This window comes from Macrotis lagotis, chromosome 1 (assembly GCF_037893015.1).
Source record: "Macrotis lagotis isolate mMagLag1 chromosome 1, bilby.v1.9.chrom.fasta, whole genome shotgun sequence".
Classification (NCBI taxonomy): domain Eukaryota; kingdom Metazoa; phylum Chordata; class Mammalia; order Peramelemorphia; family Peramelidae; genus Macrotis; species Macrotis lagotis.
In genome coordinates this window covers 487,342,636-487,357,215 of record NC_133658.1, presented here as the reverse complement: position 1 = coordinate 487,357,215, position 14,580 = coordinate 487,342,636, and the positions used below count along the sequence as shown (strand labels likewise).

At 35.9% G+C, this 14,580-nt stretch overlaps 1 protein-coding gene across 1 annotated transcript in view; it reads right to left on the bottom strand.

The window, feature by feature from the left end:
- The window catches only part of EIF5B (eukaryotic translation initiation factor 5B), a 78,384-nt gene that overhangs the window by 27,469 nt on the left and 36,335 nt on the right, over window positions 1-14,580 (bottom strand). The window contains exons 2-5 of the mRNA XM_074213781.1: window positions 12,379-12,504; window positions 12,202-12,286; window positions 2,634-3,306; window positions 219-445 (exon numbers count right to left, since the gene is read on the bottom strand). Coding sequence (XP_074069882.1) covers window positions 219-445; window positions 2,634-3,306; window positions 12,202-12,286; window positions 12,379-12,504 — 1,111 coding nt within the window. The remainder of the gene's footprint in view (window positions 1-218; window positions 446-2,633; window positions 3,307-12,201; window positions 12,287-12,378; window positions 12,505-14,580) is intronic.

Here is a 14,580-nt window from a genome sequence, read left to right as displayed (position 1 = left end):
CAAGGGAAGTTATTAAAAAAAAGGGGGGGGGGGGAAGGAGTTGGGTCAGGGTATTCAGGATAATGATGTAGAAAAATGGAATTAAATTTCCTAAAGACAAGTCTCGCTTTTTATCCAGTATTTTATCCAGTATTCCCATAGTAAACAATCATGAATAAGAAAAATTGGTATTAAGAAACCAAACAAAATCCAAATGAATTACTTCAATGACTACATACCTCTTCTTTACGCTTGGCTTCTAACTCTTCAAGTCGTCGGATACGTTCTTCCTCTTCTCTCTTCTGTCTTTCTTCTTCTTCTTTAAGCTTAGCAAGAGCTTCCTGCATAGCTTTAACAGTAGCTTTGCTAGGACCTTTTTTCTTTTCTTTCTCCTTTTCTTTCTCCTCCTTTTCTCCTTTCTTTTTTTTCTTATCTTTCTTCTTTTTCTCACTCTCATTGTCATCAACTAGAAAAGAGGAAAAAAGACATATAATTCCAGCAGAAACATTACATAAAACAGAAAGGGTTTTCTTGTTCACTGATGAAAATAAAATTAGTGATCTTCAAATATGAAAATTTGAAGCACACAACAGTCATTGTTTCCCACTGAACATTTAATTTACTGTCTGATCAAAGTGACAAAAAAAAATCTTTAAAATCAACAATTCTATAGCTGGAAATAAGCTCTGGACATTTTTTAAAAGGTATCTGTTCACAATATTTCCAAAACAGCTCATTTTGAAAATGCCAAAATACAAATTAAAAAAAGAAATCTATATGGCCAAAAAAAGAATGATTTAATTTTGACTTATTAATTATAACAATATATAATCAAATTAAGACTGAAAAACGTATGGTTATAAAGAAATGAGGAAATGATTTTTTGAAATGTGAAGCAAAAAAAACAACAACCCACAAATAAAAGAACAGAATACACACCAACAACAATCATATAAAAGTAATAGTTAATTAGAAAAGAACCAATGGGTACAGTGGATAGAGCACCAGCCCTGGAGTCAGGAGTACCTGAGTTCAAAACCAGCCTCAGACAATAATTACCCAGCTGTGTGGCTTGGGCAAGCCACTTAACCCCATTTGCCTTGCAAAAAAAAAAAGCCTGAAAAAAAGAAAAAAAAAGAAAAGAACAAATGTACAAAGAATCCTAAAGGGGACTTAGAACAAAGGAATGAAAAACTATGATATTTTGCACTGAAATGGGCTTAAAATTGACTTACTAAGCCAAATTCAGTTGCTTCAATACTCAATATTATGGATGTCATGAAGCATGTAAAAATAACGCAGACTTAATGGTCATGAAAATTTGTGATATGTTTAAAACTTAGAAACTCAGATGCTCACTATCAGTAGCTATCAGAAAGTATTATATAAGGGGGCAGAGGGGGAAGAACATGGATAGGGCATTAAGGGAGGAAAGAGCATGCACTTGTGAGTTGGCTCTCTAGACAAAGGCAGTACCCTGTTAACTGAAAAAAAAATTACAGTAACCAATGTTCTTGTCTAATTTTCAAGGTCAGAGGACTTTTCCCAGCTGTATAACTTTGCAAAAGTTACTTAACCTCGAACGAGCCTTTATTCCTTATCTCTGAAATAGAAATGCTAATAATAATCACCATATCTACTTTACAGATTACTGTGGGAAAAGTGTTTTATAAATATCAAAGCATTTATCAAATAAAAGTCAAAAGACATGAATAGGAAATTCTTAAGGGGGGAAAAACCCAAGCTATCATTGAAAAGATGAAAAAATATTCCAAATCACTGATAATTAGAGGATTACAACTCTACAAGTATTTTGAAGTTCTACTTTAACCTCTGAAAATGACAAAAATCTGAAAAAAAAAGGAAAAAGAAAAATACTGAAGGGACTCAGTGAATACACTGAATTGGTACAATCATTATGTAAAGAAATATAGAATGATGCCCAAAGTTACTAATGCATACCCTATGTCTAAGCAATGATTTTACTAAATCTATATTACTTCCCAATCCTAAAATGGAGAACAGATCCTAGATGTATAAAACTTCAGTAGTTTTTTGGGTTTTGTTTTGTTTTTTTTTAGTGTCAAAGAACTAAGCTCAAACAACTGGAAACTTGAGGGGTAACAGCTTTAAAAAATTGTACATGTGGATGTTATAAAGGAATACTACTTACTGTGCTGGAACAAAAAAAATGAGACAATTTTAGAGAAAATAAAAACCTGTATCAACTGAGGCAGAGTGAAATGAACAGAAAACTATGAGAATAATTTAAACTAAAATAACATTTTATAAAAAAGAATAATTTTAAGAAATTTTAAGAATCTCATTAATTCAATAATCAACCATGACTTCACAGGACCAATTTTTTGACTAAACATTTCCTGGAAGAGGTAGATTAATTTATCAAACTCACATTTTTGGACATAGACAAGGGAATTGTTCTCTAGATACATCTGATACAAAGATTTTCTTTTCCAGTGGGGAAAAAGGTAGGAAGAAAAAGAACCCTTGCTAGTTAGAAAAAATAAAATGTAATTACCAAAAGGAGGTAACACATTTTTTAGCAAGTACTCCCACCAATAAATTACTGGTTAAGATAAAAATCTACACAAAATACCATCTGTACTTTTCTTTCCTTCCTAAAAATCACCAACCTTCTGCAGTTGTGAGAGTATCTCCCTTTTCATCTGAGACAGGAACTGGTGCAGGATCAAGAACCACTCTAGATTTTGAAGTATCTTCCTCTAGTTTCTTTTGAGTTTCTTTCTGCTTTGTTTGCTCCTTTTTACCAGTTTCTGTCTCTTCTTTTTCTTTCAATTTTCTCAATTTTGCCTTTTCTTCATCTCGCTTTTTCCGCTCTCGCTCTTTTTTTTCTGCCTTCTTTTGTGCCACTGTTTTTATTTTGAAAGAAGAATCATCATCTTCATTCCCACTTTCTATATGAAGAACTGGTTTAGTTTTCTGATTCTTTTTCTGTGCTTTTTTGGACTGAGAAAAGTCATCAGAGTCATCACCACTCCCACCTGATGAATCTGCTCTAGTCCCAGCTTTACCCTTTTTAATGCTGTCATCATCCTCTTCAGAGCCCTCTGCTTTTTTATTTGATTTCTGACTTTTCCCTTTGCCCTTCTTAGAAATTTTATCAAAATTATCATCTTCACTTCCAGAAAGGAGTTCTATTTTTGTTTTGGAGGTCTTTTTTGATTTTGACTCTTTCTCCTCTGCTTCTTCACTATCATCATCCAAACTTTGTTTTTTGCCCTTCTGCCCTTTCTTTTTTCTTTCTTGTTTTGAAGTACTGAATTCTTCTTCATTGTTTTCTGCTGCCTAGAAATTTTAAATGATTAGCACATTAGTGATTATCTTAAAACAACCTAAAATGCACACTACAAGGCAAAACTACTAGTAATACTGAAATAATTTTCATGCTAAACTGCTTTTGATTGGAAGTAAAAAAGGTATCCATGTAAAAAAATGTAAAAAAAAGGAAACACACTGAACTGCAGAATAACATACTGACAAGACCTTGATAAGTAGCACCAACAATTAACATGTCAGATTCATTCTAGAACACTGTTGTCCAACCTCTTCATTTTACTGGGCTGTATTGCTCAACAAAAACTTATTAAAGACACACAGAATTTAATGTTTGACTACAATGTAAACCAATTAACAATTATTACCAATGATGGTAATAATACAATGCAACATGGTTTTGAGAGCCACTTGTGGCCTATCAAGCCATGGGTTAGACACACCTGCACTTGAAGATTTTTTCAAAGAACACTATTATTCATTCAACAGTCACTTCTACTAGCCAGATCTTTCAGTATCCCTGGATTATCTTTTCCAAGGTCAGGTGATTTGAATTCATTATGACTAATTAAGTTTGGTCTTGCTTTATCTTTTCTTGGATTTCATTTCTCTTTAATTCATTTTAATTCTGATTACCCAGTTTCCAAATTGGGAGTTTTTTCAAAAATTTTTTCTGAATTCTTCTTTTTTGATGTTTGCAAGGCAATGGGGCTTAAGTGATATGCCCAAGGTCACACTTGCACACACTAAGTATTAAGGCTGGATGTTAACTCAGGTTCTCTTTAACTCCAGGGTCAGTGTTCTATACACTGAAACATCTAGCTGGCCATTTCTGAATTTTTCAAACACAGAAAAGAGATAAGAATATGAAAAGTTGAAGAGAAAGAATTCTATATAAAGATATGAATCTTATATTCACCTTGTTTTTTAAGAAGTTATATTATGTAACTTTCAGTTGCCCCATTTGTTTGTGACTTTTAAAAAAAAATTTCCCTTTGCACTTAAGCAAATCTTTCAGTGACCCAGTTTTCTTTGGGAGAGTGGGGTGGGATGTATTCTCCAAACCTCAATAAATTAAGCAAGATTAAATGAAAGAAATCTACACATTTTCCACTGTCTAAAAAAATGTCTCATTCTTGTACTTTGAGTCCAAAACTGTTTTCTTTGTGGTATCATAACTGTCTAAATTGTCCTCCTGATTTTATTTCCTCACTTTGAATCAGTTCATATAAATCTTCGTTCAAGTCAATTAAATAAATATTTAACAACTTACTAAGTGAAGGCATTCTGCCAAGCCATGAGAATGAAAAAAAGAAACAGGTGCTGCTCTCAGAGAAGCTCTTTCTCTGATATGTTCATTTTGTCATTTCTCATAATACCAATTCTCTTTTAGAGAAAGTACAAGTAAAATAATCTTTGTGTACATCCAATTTTCTTTAAAACCCTTGTACAAGGGTTCTTAACTTTTTTGGTGGATTGCATACCCATTTGGCAATCTGAAACCTATGAATGCTTTTTTTAAAGATTTTGCACATTTTTATTTTTAATTTTTTAATTTTTCCCCTAATCTTGCTCCCCCCGACCCCTCAGAAGGGAGTCTGTTAGTCTTTACATTGTTCCCACAGTATGCATTGATCTAAGTTGAATGTGATGAAAGAGAAATCATATCCTTAAGGAAGAAACAACATATGAGATTAGCAAAATTACATAATAAGATAACATTTTTCTTTTTAAATTAAAAGTAATAGTCTTTGGTCTTTGTTCAAATTCCACAATTCTTTTTCTGGATACAGATGGCATTCTCTTTCGCATAACCCAAAATTGTGCCTGATTGTTTACACTGTTAGAACGAGCAAGTCCATTAAGGTTAAACATCACCCCCATGTTTCTGTTAAGGTGTACAATGTAAAACCTATACGCTCTTAAAAATGTTTTTTAAAATGTATGAAATACATAGGATTACAATGGAAATAAATATTTAAATATTAAAAAGATTTTAATAAACCAAATTTATGAACTCCAGGTTAAGAACTCCTACCCTAAAACTAAAGTGATATAGTGAGTTAAAGACCATAAAAATTTATTTAAAGAGAACATCAAGAGGTTGGCTAGGTAGTGCAGTGGTTAGAGCATTGGCCCTGGGGTCAGGTGGACCTGACTTCAAATATGACCTCAGACACATAATAATAACCTAGCTGTTTGACCATGGGCAAGTCACTTAACCCTGATGCTTTACAAAAACAAACAACAAAAAAAGGGTACATCAAGACTGAATAATAGACAAGTACAGGGGCAGGCCATATTGGTCCCGCATTGCCAAGGCAGTGGCAGGCAAGACTAAAAAATTCAAAAATTTTAGGAATGAATTAACTAAACAGTTAACCAAATAAAATCTACAAATGATGGGTTTTTTTCTTAGGTTTTTGTAAGGCAAACGGGGTTAAGTGGCTTGCCCAAGGTCACACAGCTAGGTAATTATTAAGTGTCTGAGATTGGATTTGAACCCAGGTACTCCTGACTCCAGGGCCGGTGCTTTTGTCCACTACGCCACCCAGCCATCCCTACAAATGATATTTTAAATATCCAAATAATTCTTGGAAGATAAAAGGTTCACAATCCCTGGTCAAGAGTATCAAGGAAATTAATGAAAATAAATATGAAGAAAGATGGCCTAGCCATACAAGATCTTAAACTATATTAGAAAACAGTAATTATCAAAATAATTCTGAACCTAAGAAATGGAGTGATTGATCAGTAGAATAAACTAGATACACAATTATCATAGATAAACTAAAGAACCAAGACCTATAGACAAGGAACTCAGAGTGTGGCAAAAATTTCTGAGAAACCTAGAAAAACATGGCAGAGATTAGGTATAGACCAATGTATCTTAAGGTCAAAATGGGCACATAATAAACTAGGACAAAAAAATAGTTTGCTGTCAGATCTATGAATAAGGAAAAATTTATGACCAAACAAGAGACATAATGCTCTCTAGGGAACTATTTAAAACTGCACCCCAAAGGGTATAAAACTGCATATACTCAACAATAACTGTACCCCAAAGAGATAAATAAACAAATAAATATCTCTTCCACATTGCCACTTTCTCTGTTGTGGTTATATAAAGTGCAAATCACCATAGGAAATTAAGTGGGAATTTGGGGAAAGTTTTCCTGAAGTCTAAGACAACATGTTTAAAGGTCAATAAAAGACACAGAAAAAGTTTGGGAACTCAAAAATATATAAAATATATGCATAGTATTGTACAATATCCACCCAAATTTTACAATAAGGTACTATAGGTACTGTAAACTTCATAAAAGAAAAAAATTCAGACTTCTCTGGTTTGAGGAAAAGGTCAAAATTATCAGAGATTTTTGAGATCCTAGAAACAATGAATCCTTAACCCCTCTAAGTGGAAAGGATAACTGTACTTGTGCAAAAATATTTATAGCAAGGAATTGAAAATTAAGGGGATACTCAAGAAATAGAGAATAGCTGAACAAGTTGTGATAAGATTGTAATGGAACTCTATTGGACTATAAGAAATAAACAAGGGGGCGGAGCCAAGATGGAGACAAGAGAGGATCATCTCTTAGGCGTTCTCTCATAAAACTTATAAACTAAGAACTCTAACTAAATTTTCGAGAGACAGAACCCACAGAGGGACACAGGGAGGCAGTTCTCCTACTCAAGGTAACCTGGAAAAGAGCAGAAAGGCTCTGCTCCCCGGGGTTGGAGGGGTGGCCCACCAGAGCGAAAGAACTTCAGCCTCCCGGAGGCAGCCCCAGGGTGCAGCGGGGGAGTTTCCTGACTTACACCCCAGGGAGCACCAGGCACAACTTGGGGGAACAACAAGGGACACTCGGCACGTGAAGCCCAGGCCTCAGTGCACACAGCAAGGTGGCCAAGGCAGCCCCAGATCCAGGAACAGGAAGCAGAAGCCAGTAAGCAGGAGCCCCTAGGGCATGAGCTCACTGAGCCTAAGGAATAGAGAAAGAAGACTGCCCAGCTCTGTCCTCTGTCCCTGGAACAGGACGCTGGGGCTTTGACCACATTCAAATCTTGATCCCAGTCTAGGCCCCCCCATAGAACAGCAGGGCCCCCCCACCTCAGCTCCGTGGCAGAAGGGGGGTGCTTATGGTCATTCACAGACCAGGAGAGAGGACAGAGCCTCACACACTGAGACCCTTGTGGGAGTGTCCCAAAAGCTCAGGAAGCACCCCAAAAACAGGCCCAGACTGGGAAAATGAGCAGGCACAGAAAAAAGAGGAACACCATTGAGAAATATTTTGCCTGTGAGATCAAGAAGATTCAAAACACTCAGTCTGAAGATGAGGAAGCACAAGCTCCTGCATCTAAAGATTCCAAGTAGGGCAGCTAGGTGGCATAGTGGATAAAGCACCAGCCTTGGAGTCAGGAGGACCTGGGTTCAAATCCAGTCTCAGACACTTAATAATTACCTAGCTGTGTGGCTTTGGGCAAGCCACTTAACCCCGTTTGCCTTGCAAAAACCTTAAAAAAAAAAGACTTTGAAAATCAAATGAGGGAGATAGAAGAAAAACTGGGAAAAGAAATGAGAGAAATGCAGGAAAAACATGAAAATGAAGTCAGCAGCTTAGTCAAGGAGATCCAAAAAAATGCTGAGGAAAAGTAGCATGCTAAAACCAGCTTAGGTCAAATGGATAAAACAAATCAAAAAGTTATTGAGGAGAAGAATACTTTAAAAAGCAGAACTGGCCAGATGGAAAAAAGAGATAAGAAAGCTCTCTGAAGAAAACAAATCCTTCAGACAGAGAATAGAACTCAGGGAGATTGCTGAATTTACGAGAAATCAGGACTCAATACTTCAAAACCAAAAGAATGAAAAATTAGAAGAAAATGTGAAACACCTCATTGAAAAAACAACTGATATGGAAAACAGATTTAGGAAAGATAATTTAAAAATTATTGGAATACCTGAAAGTCATGATCAGGAAAAGAGCCTTGACATCATTTTTAAAGAATTACTACAGGAAAATTGCCCTGATATCCTAGAAGCAGAGGGCAAAATAGAAATGGAGAGAATCTCCCCGAGAAAGAGATTCCCCCCCCCCAAAAAACAACCCCCAGGAATACTACAGCCAAGTTCCAGAACTCCCAAGTCAAAGCAGCCAGAAGGACACAATGCAATCAGAATCTCACAGGACTTAGCAGCAACTACATTAAAAGCACATACGGCTTGGAATATAATATACCAGAAGGCAAAAGAGCTTAGAATGCAACCGAGAATCAACTACCCAGCAAAACTGAATGTCCTCTTCCAGGGAAAAAGATGGACTTTCAATGAACCAGGGGAATTTCAAATGTTCCTGTTGGAATGGCCAGAGCTGAACGGAAGGTTTGATCTTCAAATACATGACTCAGGTGAAGCATAGAGCTTGGAGAAGGGAAAAATATGAGGGATTTGATGATGAACTGCATGTATTCCTGTATTGAAAAATGACACTGATAATACTCATATGAATCTTCTCAATTAACAGAGCAGGTAGAAGGAGCTTTTATAGATGAAGCACAGGAGAAAGCTGAATTTGAAGATAAAATATGGTGTAAAAATGGAGTCAATAGAAAAAGGGGAAATGTAATGGGAGAAAGAAAAAGGAGAGGGGGAATAGGCCAAAAGATTTTTCTTTATTACAATGAGCTATTGCAATGATATGGAAGGGGAGAGGCAAGGGGGAATGAGGGAACCTTTGCTCTCATCAGAGGTGGCTAGAGAGGAAAGAGCATATACTCAATAGGGTGTAGGCATCTGGAGTAAGGAGAGGAGGGACAGGGGAAAGGGGGGGTGGGGATGTGAGTGATGGAGGAGAGGATGGACCATAGGGGGAGAGTGGTCAGATATAACACATTTTCTTTTTTACTTCTTGCAAGGGCTGAGATTGGATGGCCTGTCCAGGACCATAGGGCCAGGTGGATGCTGGGCCTATGGGGTGGTATGGGACTCGGAGCCTCTTGGCCCCAGGGCCAGGGATCTTTCTGCTGTGCCACTCAGCTACCCTACAGCAGAGTCAGTGAAAGGAGAGAGAAAATATAGTACATGGTAGTGGAGAAATACAAAAGGAGGGAGTTGTGATCAGAAATGACAATGGTGGAGAAATATAGAAATAACTTTTGTGATGGACTTAGCATAAAGAATGTGATCCACCCGTGACACAGTTGGTGGTGTTGGAACACCGAAAAGAAAAATGACAAGCAGAATTTCAGAAAAACCTGGACTGTCTAACACAAACAGATGTAAAGTGAAAAGAATAGAACCAGGAAGAACACTGTATACAGTAATAGCAATGTCATATGATGATCAGCTGAGAATGATTAAGCTATTACCAGATACCCAATTTCAAAAGATTCATGATAGAAAATGCTATACATAATTTAGAGAAAGAACTGATAGTCTGAATACAGATTGAAACATTCTATTTTCATTTTCTTTTCGTTTTTTTCTTTGTGTCTTCTTTCACAACATGACTAATATGGAAATGTTTTGCATGACTGTACACACACTTTATTACCAACTAAAGGAAAGAGGGAAAGAAGTTGGAACTCAAAATTTTTTAAGAAGTGCAGTGAGTGAATAGAGCACCAGCCCTGGAGTCAGGAGTGCCTGAGTTCAAATCCAGCCTCAGACACTTAATAGTTGCCTAGTTGTGGCCTAGTCATGTGACATTGGGCAAGTCACTTAACCCCATTGCCTTAAATTAATCAAATTTAAAAGAAAAGAAACAAAATTGTCTTTACATATAATTTAGGAAAAATTAATTATTATTAAAAAGACTGATGGGCAAATAGTACAAGTTTCCAAAAAACAAAAAGTGTGAATGCCATAAACTATATGCTTAAATGGTGACTGAAAGTTGTAGAATACATTATTAATAGGAATTGAGTGAGTCAGATCCAAAATGACTTCATTAAGAGGAAGTGATACAAAACCCAGAACAGTTAGATTTCATTTTTGACAAGGATTTACTTGATTGGCAGAAGAAAGGAATTTTATAGTATTTTATAGTATACAGTTCTCCAGGATTTGAATAAAATAATTAAAGCTTCTCAAGTCATGTTTCTGGACAAGCTGAAAATAAGAGCTCAAAGCAGCAGTTAGGAAGATTTAGGAAATGACTTTAATCAGAATGGGGAAAGGGAGAATTTAGAGTTTAGCACTTCTCAAATTTTAATCAGTAATTCAGAAAAAAACAAAATTGGAAAACATCAATTTACATATGATTCAAATCGTCAATAACTAATAAATGACAGTCACCTAATCCAACCTATAACAGGGTACAGATTTCCTCTAAAACATCATCCAAAAATGGATCCCCCCCCCGCCTCTGCACTGATGACCAACATTACTAGAGCACAATTGGAGAGTTCATGCATTCACAAGACAGTCAATTCCAACTTCAGAGAGTTGTGTTGGAAAGCTTTCCCTCACATGAAGCCAAAATCAGTTCTAAACAATGGCTTTACATCCCTAGTTCTATTCTTTTACAGCAAGCAGAACAAATATAATTTCCTGGGAACTTCCCCATAGATTGACTTTAAAAAATCATTATGTTCAAGTAAAATGTCATGTCTATTTTATACTTCTGATAATAAGTTCAAAATACATAGGACTAGTTGGAATTAGGATCTCAAAATACAAGAACAATTTGAGTGTAAGAAATCAGTTTACAACAAGTAGATCTGGGGAGAGATTTGGCTAGCTCATGTGAAAAAGATGTGAAGATTTTTGTGAAAGTCAAACTAACATGAGATAACAATCTAATAGGAAAGAAAATTAATGAGATATTAGAAAGATATTAAACTCAAGACCTTAATAAAATACAAAACGTGTAGAATTCACTGGCCAAATTATCTAGATGAGAAATTCTTAACTTATTGGCTGTGAATTTGATTTTTAAAAAATACTTTAATAACTATGTCAATATTACTGGTTTATTGTGTAATCCCATTTTAAAAAATTAATTATTTAATATTTCATGTTATCAAAATGTTTTTTTCAAAATTTTCATAAATAAAAAAACAAAACAATTAATTTCATGGTTCAACTGGGGAGAAATTAAGTGAAGCCGACTCTGCAAATTTGTTCAATGCATTTAATATTTTTATTTCAAAAAGTCCAAAGGTTTCACCAGGCTTTCAAAAGGGTATACAATATCATAAAGGTTAAAAACTCCAGCCTACTCTTGACATGAGTATCATGATATTTTTCTTGACTACAGAAGAAATATTAAACTGCTCATTCCTAAGCAAAAAGAAATGATGAGCAATTAGGAATTAAATGCAAAAAGGTTATATTTAAGTCAGATTTGCCTCAAAGTGTAATGAACTGATTTAGAAAGTTGTACATTCTCGGGGCGGCTAGGTGGCACAGTGGATAGAGCACTGGCTCTGGAGTCAGGAGTACCTACCTGGGTTCAAATTCGGCCTCAGACACTTAATAATTACCTACTGTGTGGGCCTTGGGCAAGCGACTTAACCCCATTGCCTTGCAAAAAAAAAAATTGTCCATTCTCCATAACATCCAACGAACTCTGATATTGTAGATCAAAAGCCATAATCAAGAAATATACATAAATGAATAGCCTGATCATATCATGCCTTTGGGGAACCTATAATTTAGGGCAAAAACTCTGTGAATTTAATCACTGAATTTGAGACTACTAAAATAATCATCAATAATTTTAAAAATTACATGAAATTTACATAAATTAGTTTAAAGTAGTTCTTTAGTCTCCTAGTAAAAATAAACACAAATTAGCTAAATTTACTTTGAAAATAACAATGCCAAATTTATTTGATATAGTGTACAAGCATGACCTAATCACTAGCTAACTAGAGTAGGCAAGAAGAATAAACAACCTTCACCTTTACTGCAGTAGTTTCTCGGTCAATTTTGACTCCCTGTGCTTCTAAAGACAATTCTTCAAGTTCTTTCAGGATGTCATCCTCACTAGAAAGCAAAACAATTTTGAAAAGATAAATTAATAAGTGAATCGAATGTAAATAGACCAGAAATTATCTTTTAAAAAATAACATACTTACTCAAAATCTTGTTTCTTCTTATCCTTTTTCTTTTTACCCTTTGACTTTTGAGGTTCCTGTTCCTTGGCAGCACCAGCTCCCTCTATTTCTGCAGCCAAGGCTTCAAGATCAATATCATCCTTGGCACTTTAATGAAAACAAAGAAGATCTAAGTGTTAATAAAGTATGAGGTAATTGGGTAGTTTCTTACAAAAGAGAAATTTCTAACTGAATAAAAACTAATAAACAAAACTGTCAAGAGCAATCCAAAATGAAATAACTTCAAAAAAATCTACACATATTAGCCCAATTACAAAAACATGATAAAGCTAAACAAATACCTGGGGGAGGGGGGAGAGATTGGGAGAAGACAACAAAGACAGCAACTTTAGAACTATTTCCCTTATCAATGTACAACATGGAAACAAAGTAGACTGGAGGGGAGAGAAGTAAGATGGGGGGGGGGGGGGGAATTGTAAAACTCAAATAACAACTTTAACATAAAAAAAGAAAAAATAAATAAATAAATACAAGCTTAAAAATAAATAAATAAAAAGAACTATTTCCCTTTCAGAAAAAATTAGCCAAGCCTGTTTCCTTACAGTGGTTAAGTTCTATTCCATTACTTCATCAAGTGCAAAGGACCTAGCGGTTCTCAAAGGTTAGGGCTACAAAGTATAATCTTTAGCAGGCTTTACAGTCTATATAGCAGCAGGCTGTAAAGTCAGAGCCAGAACTGGGAAGGAGAGGGAGGCATATAAGAATAGTGGAGAATAAGGGAGCAAAGAGTATCAACTAAACATTGTGATTAAAAAAAAATACAAAGTTGTTAACTGGAGAAAGCAGTTCTATTGAGTGCTGAGATCAGAGAACAGAAAGCAAATGCTGAGGAGTCAACCAAGAGAGGAAACAAAAAGCAACATATATAGCCAGCTTTAGAAATTTAGCTGAGAACAAAAAGATAATGAGGAAACAGTTTGGAGTCTTTTGAAGATTTTTTTTAAAGACTGGGAAAGAAGAAAACATTTGAAGGCAGTAGGGAATGACCACAGAAAATAAAAAGGGATGGGAATGGGATTAAGAGTAAATTATACTGGGGTCAGCTAGGTTGCACAGTGGATAGAGCACTGGCCCTACAGTTAGAGGAGTGCCCGAGTTCAAATCCGACCTTAGACACTTAAATAGTTACCTAGCTGTGTGGCCTTGGGAAAGTCACTTTAAAAAAAAACAGAATAAATATACAGGGGTAGCTAGTTGGTGCAGTGTATAGTGTACCCACCCTGGAGTCAGGATGACCTGATTTCACATCTGGCCTCAGCTGCTTATTAATTACCAAACTGTGTGACCTTGGGCAAATTACCTTTGAAAAAAACTGAAAAGAGCAAATATACAAGGGGTTATAAGAACTAAAAAGCTGCCTCACTGTTAAGACTAGGAGAAAAGAGTAAGTAGGGGGATGATGTCAAGGAATTTGGGTTCAAAAAAAACCGAAAAGGTATTGAAGGGCCCAAATTTTCTCAGTAAGAAATAAAGCCTTCAGCTTGCTTGAAGGATTGGAAGAGATAGCAGCAGAAAGATATGTAAGAACTGAGGAAAGAATAGACAGTTTGGAATACTGGGGAGCAAGTGTGATGACTCAATTAAGGAGGAACAAAAGGATTGCCTTAATGCAGTGAGGGATAGATTAAAGTTCATGGGGGGGGGGGGGGGGAAGCACCTGGTAAGGATATTGGAAGGCTGAGATTTGATATGAGTTGAGCAGTATGAGCAGTAATGGGACAAAACAGGAAGTAATCTGAGAGTATGGGGGGGGGGGGGTGCCACAAGTGGAGGGAAGGGCCAGGGAGGAAGGCAGAAGAGAAAGAGTGATTCTTGACTCATTATAGGATCAAGATTTGAAAGGATGAAAAGTGAAATGAAAACAGGAGTAATAGGAAGTCAGATGAGGTTAAGATAGAGATAGAGAGAGGCCACTAGGAGGCCCAAAGGATACAGCATCAAACCTGAAGTCAGGGGGAACCTGAGTTAAAAAGTGACTTCAGATACCTTATATTTATTTATCTTGGGCACATCACTTAACCTCACAGGTGGCCCCCTCCCCAAAGGACAGATATAGAATGGTTAAAATAGAGAAAGAAAGGATTACAGAAAGTCAGAGAAATTTAAGAGAGGGATTCTTGCCTAATTATAGGAACAAGATTTGAAAGTGAAGGAAGGAAATCA